Genomic DNA, 16,428 nt, shown 5'->3' with positions numbered 1-16,428 from the left:
CGTTCTGGGAAACAGATATAAAGATTTTGAGAACTTTTCATATCATGGTGAGAACACTTATCTTGGTTTCAATAAACTAACTTCAGGTATTGTAAACAAAAGGAGGAGCTGAAGTTTTCTCTACAGCCTATCGGGAGCTCAGATTTTGCAATATGCATGAAGTGAATTAACACTGTTATAAAAAGTGCCTGGTTGATCAATAAATTGGAGTCAGATGCTGACCAACAAAGGTGGGTCGCTCCCTTCACTTCAACAGTTCTAGTCAGAGCCAGCACCTTCCCAGTCACTCCCAGTATGATCCCAGTATGATCCCAGCATGGGCACAGCTGCTCCCATGATCATCCAGTGTGGTTCCAGTTGCTCCCATTTACCCCCAGGGTGATTTCAGTCTCTCCCAGTATATCCCAGTTACTCCCAGCATGTTCCCAGTCACTCTCAGTTGCCCTAAGTTGCTTCCAGCCTGATGCCAGTTGCTGACAGCCACTCCCAGTCACCCTCAGTGCAGTCCCAGTTGCTGCCTGTATGATCCAGTATGCTGCCAGTGACTCCCAGCATTGGCCAGCTTCTCCTCCTGTCATCCCAGTAGGATCCCAGTAGCCCCCAGCACGGTTCCAGTCAATCTCTGTTCCTCTCAGTGTGATCCCAGTTGTCCCTAGAATAGTGCCAACCAATCCATAGATGATCCCAGTCCCTGCCAGCCTGGACCCAGTCATGCCCAGTTGACCCCAGTGTACACCCAGTCACTCCCACTCGCTCCCAGGTACACCCAGCATGGGGTTCCAGTTCTTCCCAGCATGGTCCTACCTGATCCCAATGTGGTTCCAGTCACCCAAGTATGGTTAACAGACACTCCTGGAATATCCCAGTGTCCCTCAGCATGCTCACAGGCATTCCCAGTCACTCCCAGTAGAAACCAGTCCCAGTGCTGCCACTGCTGGGATCCCCCAGCCCTGTGTGTGTTCCCCCCTGGCGGATGTGCCGAGAGGAGCCCCAAGGGCTGGCAGTGGCCAGGCAGGGTCCCCAGCAAGGCCTAGTTGGGATGTGCAGCCCCCAGTTTGCCCAGTTTGCCTCTCCTTTGGCCCGGGCCGGGTTCCCCCCGCCCGCAGCAGCTGGGAGCAGCCGAGAGCCCCGCGCTGCCCATCCCGACCTGTCCCGGCTCCATCCCCGCTCCTGCCACGGGCTGCGAGGGCTGCGGGAACGGGGCAGCGAGGGTGTGGCTGCTGCTGGGGGAGGAGGAGGAGGGAGGGAAGGGCAGGGATGAAAGGGGAGTAGGAAGGGGGGATGGGCAGGAATGAATGGGGAGGAGGAGGACGAGAAGGGATGGAAGGGGCGGGATGGAAGAGAAGAAGGAGGTGGGGAAAGGAATGAGGAGGAGGAGGAGGAGGAGCAGCGGAGATGGAAGAGGAGGAGCGGGACGAGAAAGAGGAGGGAAGGAGGCGGGGTTAGGGGGGAGCAGGAGAGGGAGGAGAGAAGGAGGAGCAAAAGGAGGTGGGGATAAGACAGAGGAGGAGCGGGAGGAAGAGGGGGGATAAAGGCGCATCAAGGCTGAGCAGACGGAATCGCGCTCCAGCCCTGCCTGAATTCGCAGCCCCCACCTGTGGAATCATCGCCCCCCTCTCCCCCCCACGCGCAGGTGAGCCGGGAGGAGGATCCCGGCCCGGATATCCTGGGGAGTCGCTGGGTTCGGTTTTTGGGGGGATATTTGGAGAATGAAGCAGTCCAAGGCTGAGCGGAAAAGGCCCCTCGGGGGGACATCGGGGGGTGCCGGTGGCGGCTGCCGGCAGAGGCAGCCTGGAGGAGCAGAGCCCTGTGTCCCCCAGGAGCCCAAAGTGGGGAGCCCAGAGAGGGGGGAGGGCCGCCATTGGCGGGAGCCTCAAGAGCCTGGAGAGGGGCAGGGGGCACTCCTTGGAGCCGTGTCACGATCCGTCCTAGTGAACGGATAATCTGATAGTTCGTAGGGGTCATCTCAAGGTGCAAAGAACCAACAAAGGCACAAGGGATTTGCAGCAACAATCAACAAATGCAATTTTATTGAAATAACCAGAACAGAAATACGTTGGTGAGGGGAACCAAAGGAAATATGGAAAAGAGGGAGGAAAAAGGGGGGATGGGTTATAGCTACCAATCGTGGTGCTGCTTTATCCTTTGGGGTCCAGCCGATGAAGTTCACCAGGCCATGTCTGGGGAGCTCTCAGAGGCACATTTCATCTGGACCCCCAGTTACACTATTTTTTCGTTGGGGGAAGAGGGAATGAATTTCACAAGTAAAACAAAGGTCTTCAGGGGGAAAGGAGAGTATTTGTTCAAGGGTACACAAAGTCGAGCCAGGCAGCAAGCGAGAGCCATTGTTTTCATGGCCCAGTGTTCGCACTTGTGCTTGCTCTGGGCAGCTTTCCTCTCCCCCCCCCGCACACCTCCCCCGAGTTGGGGGTTTCAGTGCCAGTCTCTGGAAGAAGGTGAGGGGGCCTTCTCACACAGGGGTTTCTTGTCTCGGTTCCTTGATGAAGAGGCCTACATCTCTACTTGTCTGTCACAATGGTTGAAGATGGGCAAGAGGGGTCTTCTCTTGGAAGAGGGACCACCCCTAAGCTCAAACCAGCCAGGCCAGGAGGTGGGCAGAAGTTCCAGGACCATTGTTCAGAAAAGGGCAGGGTGCCCCTGTGAGTTCAGTGTCGCATATAGCAAACACCACCTGTGGAAACAGTGAGGTAGGAGTCAAGAACATGATTTTCCCCCACACTGGTTCAGCAGTTTTTAAATTTTTCAGTAGTCTCTCTTCGTGGTAATCGTGAGGCAAAAGAGAAGGATATTTCGGACTGACTCTCACAAGGTGCTGCAGCCCAGAGCAGAGAATGAGGGGAGAAGGGAGCCCGGGAGCCCAAAGAGCCCCGGCATCCCGAAATGGGGAGAGCCAAGAGGGGGGAGCTTTTGGCATTGCTGGGACTGCCAGCAGCCTGGGCAGGGTGGGCACCAAGGAGAAGGGGGACACACAATCCAAGCGTGACCCCAGCAACTGGGACAGGGGGGAACCTCCGAATACCAAAGGGGAGGGGAACTCCTGGGAGGCTTTTTCAGGGCTGAATCTTGGTGTTTGGGAGGTTTATCTGAAGCCCAGGTGTCCTGTGACTTGTAGAGATTGACATGGGCAGAGGGACCTTCAAACTCAACATGTGTTGCGTAAGATGAAACAGGGAAGCCTTATAAATATGATTGTCTGGCAAAAGATTTTGATAATGTGGAAAGTCTAAGCAAGATTGAAATGAAAGCAAGCTTTTAGATACCTTAGTTAGTGAACAATTGGAAAACAGTGGTGTGGCCCCACTGAAGGTAATCAATCTCCTTTTGATGAAAAAATTTCCTCTGCTTCAGACAGACCCAGGGGTCAGAGCAGACCCTACTAGCTCAGCAGGAGGAGTCCAAAAAGAAGTATTTATGGTTTGAAATGTAACACAGTATGGTGATGTAATGACTTTTATATACTGTATGTAAATGCTATAGGATTTATATCTTGCCCTAGATTGGTTAGTGAGAAATAGAATATTCAACAGAGAAGAAGATTTATTGTATTGTAACGGGAACGTTACTCTCTTACACTCTTACCCTCTTACTCCAGGATTTCCCATTGCCAACACCAGGGAAGGCTGCAAGAAAGAGGAAGATGCTCCAGGACACTGAGGCAGGTGAGGAGGAAGTCAGTGCCACTTTCCCCCTGTGCTGCTCCATCTCCCAGCCCAGCACGGCCCCGGCTGCAGCTCAGCCCTGGGGGGATCTCCTTGCCCTTGCCTGTGGCACGGAGGCAAATCCCATCCTGTCCTTGTCCTTCCTCCCCCAGAGCAGGAGCTGAGCATGGAGAGCAGGGAGGACAAATGCCCACGGCAGAACCTGGTGGAAGAGGCCGTTTTGAGCGGCTCCATGGTGCAGGAAGCCAACGGGGAGGAAAAGCCCTGGAGATGCCGCACGAGGAGGGGCTGCAAACGCAGCTGGCGGGGATCTGAGGGGGAAAGAGCCAGCCTGGGCCAGGAAGGCGGCCGGAGATGGAGCCAGAGCTCGGAGCTGGTGCTCCATGAGCAGCTCCATGATGGGGAGAAGACCCAGACGTGCGTGGAGTGTGGGAAGAGCTTCAGGTGGAGCTCCAGCCTGATCCTGCACCAGGTGATCCACACTGGTGAATGGCCCTATGAGTGTGGAGAGTGTGGGATGAGCTTCAGACGGCGCTCTCACCTGATCAGGCACCAGGTGATCCACACCGGGGAGAAGCCCTACGAGTCTGGGCAATGTGGGAAGAGGTTCAGCAGGAGCTCCGGCCTCATCGAGCACCAGAGGACCCACACTGGAGAGAGGCCGTACGCGTGTGTGGAGTGTGGAAGGAGGTTCAGCCACTATTCTGCCCTGATCGTGCACCTAAAGATCCACACTGGGGAGGGGCCCTACGAGTGTTCCAAGTGTGGGAAGAGGTTTAAGACCAGCTCCTATCTCCTCCTGCACTATCGGATTCACACGGACGAGAGGCCCTTCCAATGCCCTAAGTGCGGACTGGGATTCAGGGACAACTCCACCCTGATGCAGCATCAACGCATCCACACCACGGAGAGACCCCATGAGTGTGAGGAGTGTGGGAAGAGCTTCAGAAGGAGCTCCTACCTGATCAGCTACCAGATGATCCACAATGGGGAGAGGCCCTACGAGTGTTCCGAGTGTGGGAAGAGCTTCAGCCGCAGCTCCAGCCTGATCCAGCACAGGAACATCCACACTGGAGAGAGACCCTACAAATGTGGGCAGTGCAGGAAGAGCTTTAGCCACCATTCCACCCTGGTCAGGCACCACATGATTCACACTGGGGAGAGACCTTACAAGTGTTCCAAGTGTGGGGAGGGCTTTACGAGCAGCTCCCATTTATTCCTGCACCATCGGATTCACACAGAGGAGAGGCCCTTCCGCTGCCCCGACTGCGGAAAGGGATTCATGCAGAACTCCCACCTCATCATCCATCAGCGCATCCACACTGGGGAGAGGCCCTATGAGTGTCCCCAGTGTGGGAAGAGCTTCTCCAGCAGCTTCTAACTTGACCCGACACCAACAGAGGCACCGGTAAGGGAAGCCCTGCGAGTGCTCCGAGTGCAGGAAGAGCTTTGAGCGCTGCTCCAGCTCTATCCCCCATTGGAGGAGCCACTTTGGGCACATCCGTGGTCACTCACATTCCCTGTGATCCATGTTGGCAACACACTCGGCTGCTTCTCCTTTTCGTTTGGCCTTATCTTTTTTCTCTTCTCCCTCTCTGCAGTCCAAAAGCCAAGAGGGATGGATCTGTCACCTCAAAACCACTCAAATCCCAGTGAAAACCGCTTGATCTTACCTGGAAAGGATTCAGGCCCACATCAAAGTGGTTTTTTCCCCCTGAAACTAACTCTACCTCTTTACAAAGTCACTTGATTCCACAGCCACTGACATGGCTTAGATGGTTTTGTGGAGAGACTGGGAAATGCGGGATCTCAATTTCAAGTGCTGGGATCTCAATTTCAAGTGCTAGGGACTGGGTGTGTGGGATGTATTTATAGCAAATAAAACTCCCAGACTTACTGAAATAAACAGGGCCAGGAGACTTCTTCTCCTTTATAATGCCTTTATTAAAAGTGATCAGCTCAGGATTGGGCGTCCCGGCAGGGCTGCAGTCCCCATCGCGTCTCCCAGGGCGACTCAGAGGAGGAGGATATGCGCAGCTCCGTCCACTAGGGGCAGAGCCGGGGATCCAGTCCTCATGGGAGCCTTAGGGCGTGATGTCCCCGTCAGATGTTGCTTTTGAGCCTCGCCGGTTACCCTGGTCCCGGTGTTGGGACCACTCCCTGCTCAGGGCGAGAGGGGCTCCGAAGGTGTTCAGCATCTCTGCAGGCTCAGCACTTGGCTCCTCACATCCAGACATCACTTTAGTCTCTCAACTCTTATTTGGCTCGTTGTTTTTGGGTTTTTTTTCTGTGCCTCTGGAGTCGGGGTCCCACAAAGCATTCTGGACTTTGGAGTCACTTTGCATAACCCCCCCACCCTCTCAGGTGTCTTCCCTATGCTGTAAGAGAGCACAGCCTCAGGGGAAGGGTCATCACCCCACCCAGCCAGGTTTTTTACTAATACAAAAGAGGAGATAAGCCTTAACGACCCGGTATTACAATAACAAAGCACTAAGAACCCTGGCAGAGACCGATCTGGCTGCGTCTCTGTAACTCTTTCTCACAAAAAAAATATTAACCGATTTTTTTTTCATAACAGTCCCCCCTCTTTTTCTTTGATCGAGCTTAAATTCTTAAGCTCGCATCAACTCACAATTTTTTGTTTTGAATCTACTATAAATCTCTTGTGCACTGTGGTAATCATGCTTACTTAACCTTGTTACTTTTCTTGGTTTTTCCAGATTGGTTTGTACAGCCAATACTGTTTTACTAAAACAGACAAATAAGCATAGTAAAAAGAGCAATCCTCCAAGTACACACACAGCGAGAAAAACCACTTTTTCCCATACATATTTTCTGGAAATCTCTTAATTCTCCCACCCACTGGGATCAAGTGTAGGAGTTTGATCTTGATTATTTACACATGCCAATCTTTTTATTTCGTTTGAAATGTCCCTAATAATTGAATTCTTTATTTTTAATACTGCCTGGAGCCGGATGACTTTGTTCAACACAGATTTTGGGATCTGAACTTGGCTTTTACAATTTTGGATTTTCTCAATTTCTATTTCACTTTCCCGGTTTTGTTCAATTTCTTCCAAATCATTATATATAGGAACTCCCAAACTTGATCCAGTTTCTTTGGGTAATAAGAAAATTGGTGTTATCACCTTAGCAATGCAGTTGCCAGATGAGATCAAACTTAGGGGTTTAAAGTTCCCCTGAAATGTGTTCCAAAAGGGGTTTATCTCTTTTCCAGTACACTCATATAAATACTTGTAACAAACAGTTTTTCTTACCATTTTCACCATTTCTTTGCTTTTTACTAGATCTGCTGAGCTTGTTTCAGCAGCATCACATTCAAAGCAAAACCAGGCTTCCTCTATAGGGCACTCTCCTAGGAGTGGCTGCCTAAAAGTGGCAGTATTCTGGGCTATCCAATACATTCTCTTATTTTTCTGATAATGGACCAATTGGGAGAGGTTAACACCATCAGGGTTAGAACTGATGTGGACTCTCGACAAGGAGCTCACTTCCTCCTCATAGCGGGGTTGGTAGCATTCACTGCACAGCTCAGCTGGGCTTCTCAGAGCACCACCAGCAATCAGAGCCATCAGTACCACCCTTCCCAAGAGTCCGGTATGGGTCATCTTGCACAGCCTGCCCACCCGGCCTTGCCTCTTGGGGAATTTTTTTCTGAGGAGAAGCTTCCAAGCTCTTTAGAGTCCCTTCTACCCGCTTCTCTGGTTAAGCCTCTCTTGGTCTGTTCCCTACAAATTTTAGTTTCCCCCCCAGGGGAGTGTTCTGTAGAGGGTTAACCTGGAGTCTTTAGAAGTATATTGGGGAACTTAAACTAGAATTACTTATTTACAGCCTTAAACTTTTTACCAACCTAATTTACACAAAACAGTTTTGAAACATTTTAAGCAATATTAGAACTCTGATACCAATTTTTCCCATACAGTTCAGTCTTTTTGACTCTTCCTCCTGAGAGTCAACTTTTAAATCTCAGTATACTCAGGTGAATCACCTTGTGATGTGGATGAATCCTTATTCAGTGCCCAGAGGTGAGTGGTGTGGACTCTGGCTCAATGCCAGAAGGACAAAGGGGTGGAGTCTAGTCCAATGCCAGAAGAAGAAACTGGGAGTCTGGCCCAATGCCAGAAGGAGACAGGGGTGGAGTCCGGTCCAATACCAGAATGCCAGAGGGAAAAACTTGGTGTTGAATCCTGGTCCAATACCAGGGGTGAGAGTGATGTGAGTCCAACCGTCTTAGTAATGAAGAATACCTGAAACGGGCTTTCAAACACAGGCATTAATGGTCTACTGTTAATGATTTTATCAAAACTCAGCTCCTCTGTTTAATGTTATCAGTAATCTCTCTTTTTCCATAGCTTGTATGTTTCTCTCATCAACTTCTACATACTCTGTATTTTGCAAGGAGTTGTATTTCTCAGCTAACTTAACTCTCAAAGTACTTTTATTTTCCTATTTTTCTGTGTATTTAATTCACTGGTTTTCTGTTCTATTTTCAAGATCTTATTTATTTATCTCTTGCTTCTGTTTCTTACTTTTATTTACAGCTTAAATACTTTTTTCAACCCCTTACTCTTTATCTCTTTTTCCCTTTTTTTTTCTTACACCATTCTTTTACACAATACACTTCCTTCTAAGGAGATGTGGTAAAACTTGTATATTCACTCTCTCATTTCTCATTCACTTTCCCACACTCCTCCACACCTTTAAGACACAAACTTATTGCTAGAAAATCACGGGTCCCTATAGCCCCCCCTCACCTTGGGGTTGGCCCACAGGTCTCAGTATCTCTGGGCCTCTTGGAAGGGCCCAGACTCTGGTTGCCTCTGGTGCACATTCACTTGTGAGGCTGTCTGCGTGTCACTCACGCTCTTAAAGCTACAGCTCCCTCACCCATCTGGGGAGCACTAGTCTGGTTTGCAGGTCACACACACACACACACACACACACACTCCCACTGCCCCCTTCCCACCTGCTCGGGAAGTTGAGGCTGACTTTTCTTGTGACTCACTCTCACACACACAACAAGACAACAATAAGGTACCTTTTACTTTCACACCACTTATTACAAGTTAAGTATTACTGGCCAGATTTGGTGGTATTGGATATCCTTTCTGCCTAGCTGTTTTTATCTAACTTCAGATGTTACTTTGTTGAGACAGGACTTATCTGCTCCTGTATCAACCAGAAATTCAAATTCTTCATTTAGGGGTCCCACCTTAAAGTTTACCAAGGGCTCTTCTAGATGTCGCATCGGGTCCCCTAAAGTATAAAGCCCCTGACCCTCTACTCATCACCTCTAAGGATCTTCCCTAAATTATCTTGTTCCCTGGCTATTGCTGCATCGAGACTGAGCTTTCTACAAAACCTCCTGACGTGTCCTGGCTCTCCACAGTAATAGCAATGTCGTTCTCTCAAAGGGACTTGAGGTGTCTCTATCCCTTTTGCACCTGATAGTACAAGAGGCCTATTCTTGCCTCCTCCTGGTGGTGGTCCCGCCCACCCTGCACTTTCTCTAGCTACAGCAACCATGATCTTAGCCTTGGCCTTTGCTTTTTCTTCCTCCCTCCTTAAATACACCTTCAATGCCTCTCTTAATAACTCATTAATGTCTCTCTCTTGCCAATCTTCCATCTTTTCCAGTTTTCTCCTTATATCAGGCCAAGATTTGGTAACAAATTGGACTTTTAGTAGCATTTGACCTTCTGGGGTGTCTGGGTCTATTCTAGAGTACAACTGGAAGTTCCGCCTTAGGCGATTAAGCCAGGCAGCAGGAGCTTCCTCTTTCTCCTGCATGCCCTCAAATGCCAATTGGGTGTTAGTTCCTTTGGGAACTGACTCTTTGATCCCCCGTATTATCAAAGACCTATATTCCATCATGGCCTTCCTCCCCTCCTCCTGGTTAGGGTTCCAGCTGGGATCCGTTAGTGGCAATTTCTGTTCACCTGATGGCACCTGGGGTCCTGGACGGTTATCTTTCTCCCAAATTCTTATGCCAGCCACCCTAATCATCTGGACTTCTTCTGGAGAAAATAATATACTCAGGATGGAATTCATCTCCCCCCAAGTGTAGATATTTGGAACTAGAAATTGATCTACTTGGTTAGCTATGCCCACTGGGTCCTCAACTAAATGCCCCAACTCTTTCTTGAATCCTCTCACCTCAGAAGCAGTTAGGGGAGCGTTCACAAAGCCAACACCTCCCACTACTCCTCCCATAGGAAACTCTCTGAGGGGAAAGAGTCTCTCTGCCTTGGAGGTCTTGGATCTGGTGCTACAGTACGGCCCATCTTCAGATGCCAAACTGCTTTGAGGGATATCTGGGTTACCCTGAACTTTCTGCCCATCAGCAGGTGTATTTGCTGATAGTGGTTTATCGGGCGAGGAGGCATTTGTGTCCCAACTAGGAGGAGGTAAAGGGACAGCAATAGGAGGGGGAGAAGAGCCTGAGTGAATATTAAGTGGAGCTGGAGAAGGAGTGGAGAATGCAGCAGGTGGAGTATGCACTTGTGGTGGTGCAGAAGGAGCTGGAGGGGATACTGGGTTTATCATAGTGGAAGCTGAAGAGGTAGAAGGAGGAGTTTGAACAGGTGGTAGTGAGATGGCAGCCGGGGGAAGAACGAGACCTGCCATTTGAGGTGCTTGAAGAAGAGGATTATAAGGTGGAGGGGCAGAAGGAGGCAGATAATCCAGGGGATCCCATCTTTTACTAGTCCTATCATCCCCTCCTTCATTCCCCTCTTTCTTCCTCTGCAACTTACAAATTCGCACCCCTTCATCTCCAACAGCACTCTTTAACCAGCAGGCTACATACAATAATTGCTCAGGATCAGTACCCCCTCGAGCTGTCAGATAATTATTTAATAGCTGGCACATCCACTTATCCTTTGTCCCACACCAAGGCCATCCTCCTTGTATCTCTAATTCTGGCCACACTTCCATACAATAATGGATCATTTTTGCTTTATCTAATCCCTCCGTGGCCTCTATAGAATCCCATTTTACTAACAGTTCTCCTAAGGGACTATTGGGATGTATATACCTCAGTCTCTTACCGGTCTTTCTACTATTACACCCTCCCATTTTACAGGTCTCAACAGTAAAAACGTCCCAAAGATGCCTTTACTGACTGGTAATTTCAAAAAGAACCTTCTTTGAGGAGCTTCAGCCTCCTCCACTGAACTTCAAAATTTCTGCCTGATGCTCAGGACTTTATACTGAAACAACTGCCCAATCTCTTGATTGCCCAACTTTCCCCATGTCAGGTCTTACATCTATCGGGACTTGAATACATGAAACCTCAGCCTAAGAATCCGGGTCGTGCCTGACTCCCTCTGTCAGGAAAAACAACTGCCTGATTTTAGTTTGCCTAACCCGCCAATTTTTAGGCTTCACCGTATCAGGACTTAAAAGCAAACCACAGCCTCCTTTGCTGGGGTTTGTGCCTGGCTCCTTGTGCCAGGACTTACTTTTGCCTGCAGGGCTTGTGAGCTACCCGAATCCTTCTCGGGACTGATAAAATCTTACGCGAATCCTTCTCGAGACTTACAAATGCTACCCGAATCCTTCTCGGGACTGAGAAATCTGCCTGACTTCCCTCTGTCAGTGCCTATTTTGGGTGCGTGCCACTCATACAAATATTCCCTCCGCACGCCCGGAGGGGGGGGCCCTTTATTCCCCCTTGGGAGACGACTCACTCACACTAATTCCAAGCTCCGCCCCCTGTTCCCGCCCGGCTCCTTCGCAGGAGTCCGGAACCGCGGTACTGAGGAGTCCCTCTCACTTCGAAGGTCCGGCTGCTGGCCTCCGTCTCATTCACACACACATGCGCACGTCTCCCGCTCCCGCCACCGGCTTTCTCACCAATCCGGTACTCCGGTGCTCCTCTGCGTCGCTGCTCCTGAGCCGATCCCTCTGGTCCTGGTAGCCAGCTGTCCTGAAGTTCCAAGATGGCCAGTCTTGAGTCTTCTTGCGGCGTGGCTATCCCGGACGAGCGCCCCCAGCTGAAATAAACAGGGCCAGGAGACTTCTTCTCCTTTATAATGCCTTTATTAAAAGTGATCAGCTCAGGATTGGGCGTCCCGGCAGGGCTGCAGTCCCCATCGCATCTCCCAGGGCGACTCAGAGGAGGAGGATATGCGCAGCTCCGTCCACTAGGGGCAGAGCCGGGGATCCAGTCCTCATGGGAGCCTTAGGGCGTGATGTCCCCATCAGATGTTGCTTTTGAGCCTCGCCGGTTACCCTGGTCCCGGCGTTGGGACCACTCCCTGCTCAGGGCGAGAGGGGCTCTGAAGGTGTTCAGCATCTCTGCAGGCTCAGCACTTGGCTCCTCACGTCCAGACATCACTTTAGTCTCTCAACTCTTATTTGGCTCATTGTTTTTGGGGTTTTTTCTGTGCCTCTGGAGTCGGGGTCCCACAAAGCATTCTGGACTTTGGAGTCACTTTGCATAACCCCCCCCACCCTCTCAGGTGTCTTTCCTATGCTGTAAGAGAGCACAGCCTCGGGGGAAGGGTCATCACCCCACCCAGCCAGGTTTTTTACTAATACAAAAGAGGAGATAAGCCTTAACAACCCGGTATTACAATAACAAAGCACTAAGAATCCTGGCAGAGACCGATCTGGCTGCGTCTCTGTAACTCTTTCTCACAAAAAAAATATTAACCGATTTTTTTTTCATAACATTACTGCTTTCTCTCTGCTTTCTCTCCCTTTCATGTTCAGTTCGTTGCAGTTCTGTTTGCAGAGTGCCGCTTCCCAGAGTGTCCCCTCACAGTTGCCGCCCTTGGCCTGAGCCTGCCCCTTTCCCCTCACGGTTCTGCCCTTTCCCTGCCCCCTTTCCCCTCACGGTTCCGCCCTTTCCCTGCCCCCTTTCCCCTCACAGTTCCGCCCTTTCCCTGTCCCCTTTCCGCTCAGGGTTCCAGTGGTTTATGGGGGAGGAGGAGGGGCAGGAGGGATGGAAGAGGAGGGATGAAGGCGGAGAGAGAGCAGCCATGGAAGGAGGAGAAGGAGGTGGGATTAGGGAGGAGGAGGAGGAAAAGGGATGGATAGGGCGTGATGGAAGATGAGAAGGAGGTGGGGATAACACGGAGGAGTGGGAGGAGGATGGAAGAGGAGGAGCGGGAGGAAAAGGAGGGACGAAGGCGGATCAAGGCTGCGCTGAAGGTGCAGCGCAGTTTCGAGCCCGGCCTGAATTCGCCGCCCCCTGGGATCATCGCCCCTCCCCCGCCATCGTGCAGGTGAGCAGGGAGAAGGAGACCGGCCCAGATATCCCTGGGGGTCCCTGGGTTGGGTTTTTGGGAAGACAACTGGAGAATGAACAAGTACAAGGCTGAGCGGAAAAGGCCCCGCGGGGGGACACCGGGGGCTGCCAGTACCATTCTGGTCGGGACGCCCTGGGGGGATCTCCTTGCCCTTGCCTGTGGCATGGAGGCAAATCCCATCCTGTCCTTGTCCTTCCTCCCCCAGAGCAGGAGCTGAGCATGGAGAGCAGGGAGGACAAATGCCCGCAGCAGAACCTGGTGGAAGAGGCCATTTTGAGCGGCTCCACGGCTCAGGAAGCCAACGGGGAGGAAAAGCCGTGGAGATGCCGCACGAGGAGGGGCTGCAAACGCAGCTGGCAGGGATCTGAGGGTGAAAGAGCCAGCCTGGGCCGGGAAAGCAGCCAGGGATTGAGCCAGAGCTCAGAGCTGGTGCTCCATGAGCAGCTCCATGATGGGGAGAAGCCCCACACGTGCGTGGAGTGTGGGAAGAGCTTGAAGTGGAGCTCCAGGCTGATCCAGCACCAGGTGACCCACACTGGGGAATGGCCCTACGAGTGTGGGGAGTGTGGGAAGAGCTTCAGGATGAGCTCCAACCTGATCGTCCATCAGAGGATCTACACTGGGGACTGGCCCTATGAGTGTTCAGAGTGTGGGAAGAGCTTCAGCTGGAGCTCCCAACTGATCACGCACCAGGTGATCCACACTGGGGAGAAACCCTATGAGTGTGGGGAGTGTGAGAAGAGCTTCAGCTGCAGGTCTGACCTGACCAAGCACCAGAGGACCCACACTGGGGAGAGGCTTTACGACTGTGGGGTGTGTGAGAAGAGGTTTCTGACCTGCTCCAATCTCCTCCGCCACTATCAGACTCACACAGAGGAGAGGCCCTTCCAATGCCCTGACTGTGGGAAGGGATTCAGGGACAACTGCACCCTCATCAGACACCGGCGCATCCACACTGGGGAGAAGCCCTACGAGTGTCCCCAGTGTGGGAAGAGCTTCTCACAGAGCTCTCACTTGAACAAACACCAACGGAGGCACCACTGAGGGAAGCCCTGCATGTGCCCCAAGGTTGGGAAGAGCTTCGTGTGCTGGTCCAGCTCCATCCCCCACTGGAGGAGGCACTTTGGGCACAGCCCTGGTCACTCACATTCCCTGTGATCCATGTTGGCAACACACCTGGCTGCTTCTCCGCTTGGTTTGACCGTAATTTTTTTCTGCTTCATCTTCATCCCTTAAAAACAGCCAAAACTGGGTTAAATGAAATAAATTGATCATAGATGTCTAAAGTTCCACAATTTCAGAGGTTTTAAAGCGGAATTGATGGTTTGGGGACAATATTCTGGAGGATTTGTGAGGTCTGTGAGGGAAGATTTTGCACAGTGTTCTCCATCTGTTTGCACTCCAAAAGCCAAGAGGGTCACCTCAAGACAACTGAATCCCTTGCCAAACAACTGAATTTCATTCATACAGGCTTAATCCCACTTCAAAATGCCTTGTTCCCACACTAAAACACTCAATCCCTTGCCAAACTCACTCATTCCACAGCCACCAGAGTGAGATGGGGTTGGGAGGAGACTGGGAGAAGTGGGATCCCAATTTGCAGTGGTGGGGATGGGGATTGTGTGGAGCTGGGTGCGTGGGATGTATTTGATAGTAAATAAACCTTTCAGGGTTACTGATTTCTGTCCCAATCATTTTCAGTCAGTTGCAGTTCTATTTGCAGAGGGCCACCTTCTCAGCTGATTGTGTTTGTGTCCTTCTTTCTCTCCTGCCTCTCTTTGCCTGCTCTGTTTCTCTCTCAGTGTCTCCCTTGAGCCAGGGCAGCTGCCACCAAAGACCCTGCCCTGATTTAATTCCCAGTGCAGGAGCTACAGCAGCCATGGGTGAAGTTCTGAAGGCTGGCAGTGAAATGTCACTGGAGGATCTTGCTCCACTTGGCTTTCAGCCCCTTCTTAAGAACTTTGCCTTCAAGGGCAGGAACAACTTTTCCTGGCTGGGAACTGGAATTCCAGACCCTTGGGGTGTGTGCCGTGCAGGACCATACAGGCTGGGATCATATGGCCTGGGATCCCACAGACTGGGACTGCACAGACTGGGGCCATATGGATCAGGACCATACAGACGGGGGTCATGCAGACTTGTATTGTATGGGTTGGGATTGTATGTGTTGGGATTGTACAGACTGGGATCACATGGACCAGGATTTCACAGGCTGGGACCATAGGGATTAGGAGCAGAGACTGGGATCATACAAACTGGACCATATGGACCGGGATGGCTGCACCGGATCAATGTGAACCAAGGGGGTCCTGTTCTGCCCAGGGGTCCCTCCCCATCCTGCCCAGGGGTGCAGCCAAAGCTCCCTGGAACAAACGCAGAGGTCTGAGAGGGATCCCAGTGCCAATCCCATTTCCAATCCCATTTCCGATCCCGGTGCCAGTCTCAGAGTGATCCTGGTGCTGATCCCGGTCCCAGTGCCAGCCTCGGTCTCTATCTCAGTCCCGGAGCACTCCCAGTGCTGATTCTGGTTCTCATGTCAATCTCAATCGCAGAGCGGTGCCGGTCCCGGTCTCAGTCTCGGTCTCAGAGCAGTTCTGGACCCAGTGCTGCTGCTGGTGCCGGTCTTGGTCCTGGAGTACTCCCAGTGCCAATCTTAGTCTGGGTCCTGGTCCCAGAGCGCTGCCAATCTCAGTGCTGGTTCCGGTGACGGTCTCGGTATCAGTCCTGGAGGGCTCCCGGTCTCGGTCCTGGTCCCAGTCCCAGAGCAGTCCCGGTGCAGGTGCCAAGTTCCAGTCTCAGTCCTGAGTTCCTCCTCCCAGTCCTGGAGCGCTGCTGGAGCCAGTCCCAGCTCTAAAGCGCTCCTGGTGCCGGTCCCAGTGTCAGGCTTGTTCCCAGTCTTGGTCCCAGTGCCAGTTCTGGTGCTGGTTCTGGTCTGGGTCTCAGTCCTAGTCCTGGTGCTGGTCCTGTAGCGCTGCCAATCCCAGTTCCAGTGTTGGTCTCAGTCTTGCTGCTGGTGCCGGTTCTGCTGCTGGGTTTGGTCTTGTTCCTGGAGAATTTAGGTCCATTTGGGTGATTTTAGGCCAAACTGGGCAGGTTTAGGGTGGACGTCAGATCCCTTGCAGGGATTTCAAGCCTTTAGGGTGGATCTTAGGCCTCTTTGGCTGATTTTAGGCTAAATCTGGTGGGTGTGAGGGTGGATTTTAGATCCCTTTGGATGATTTTAGGCCCATTTGAGTGGGGTTTGGGTCTGTTTGATTTTAGGAAAAACTGGGCAGTTTTAGGGTGGATTTTAGATGCCTTTGGCTGATTTTAGGCCCATATGGATGGATTTTAGTCCTCTTTGGGTATTTTTACCTTTTAACGGTGATTTTAGGTCCCTTTGTGGTATAGATGGCTAATGAGATGATTGGCTTTTGCAATTCAGGGATGAATGCTGTGTGAATATTAAGAGAAGCTTTATTGATGTGTGA

At 51.4% G+C, this 16,428-nt stretch overlaps 1 protein-coding gene and 1 pseudogene across 2 annotated transcripts; both read left to right on the top strand.

Annotated features, from left to right (window-relative positions):
- The first annotated feature begins 1,518 nt into the window (after positions 1–1,518).
- Positions 1,519–6,267, top strand: LOC135460520 (zinc finger protein 501-like; annotated as a pseudogene).
- Positions 4,952–14,637, top strand: ZNF3 (zinc finger protein 3). 2 transcript variants are annotated; one of them, XM_064737392.1, is made up of 2 exons: positions 4,952–5,088; positions 13,164–14,637. In XM_064737392.1, exon 2 carries the CDS (start codon positions 13,178–13,180, stop codon positions 14,000–14,002), a length of 825 nt encoding a protein of 274 aa, XP_064593462.1. In that variant the 5' UTR covers positions 4,952–5,088; positions 13,164–13,177; the 3' UTR covers positions 14,003–14,637. The 2 variants fall into 2 exon arrangements, with proteins under 2 accessions (XP_064593462.1, XP_064593463.1); XM_064737393.1 differs by lacking the exon at positions 4,952–5,088 and adding an exon at positions 10,272–12,934.
- Positions 14,638–16,428: the final 1,791 nt, after the last annotated feature.

This window comes from Zonotrichia leucophrys, unplaced genomic scaffold (assembly GCF_028769735.1).
Source record: "Zonotrichia leucophrys gambelii isolate GWCS_2022_RI unplaced genomic scaffold, RI_Zleu_2.0 Scaffold_53_334942, whole genome shotgun sequence".
NCBI lineage: Eukaryota > Metazoa > Chordata > Aves > Passeriformes > Passerellidae > Zonotrichia > Zonotrichia leucophrys.
This window is presented reverse-complemented; position numbering and strand designations above follow the sequence as displayed.

What these genes read in the sequence shown, in the direction of transcription:
- ZNF3 (XM_064737392.1), top strand. Translation starts at nt 13,178, where the DNA reads ATGGAGAGCAGGGAGGACAAATGCCCGCAGCAGAACCTGGTGGAAGAG.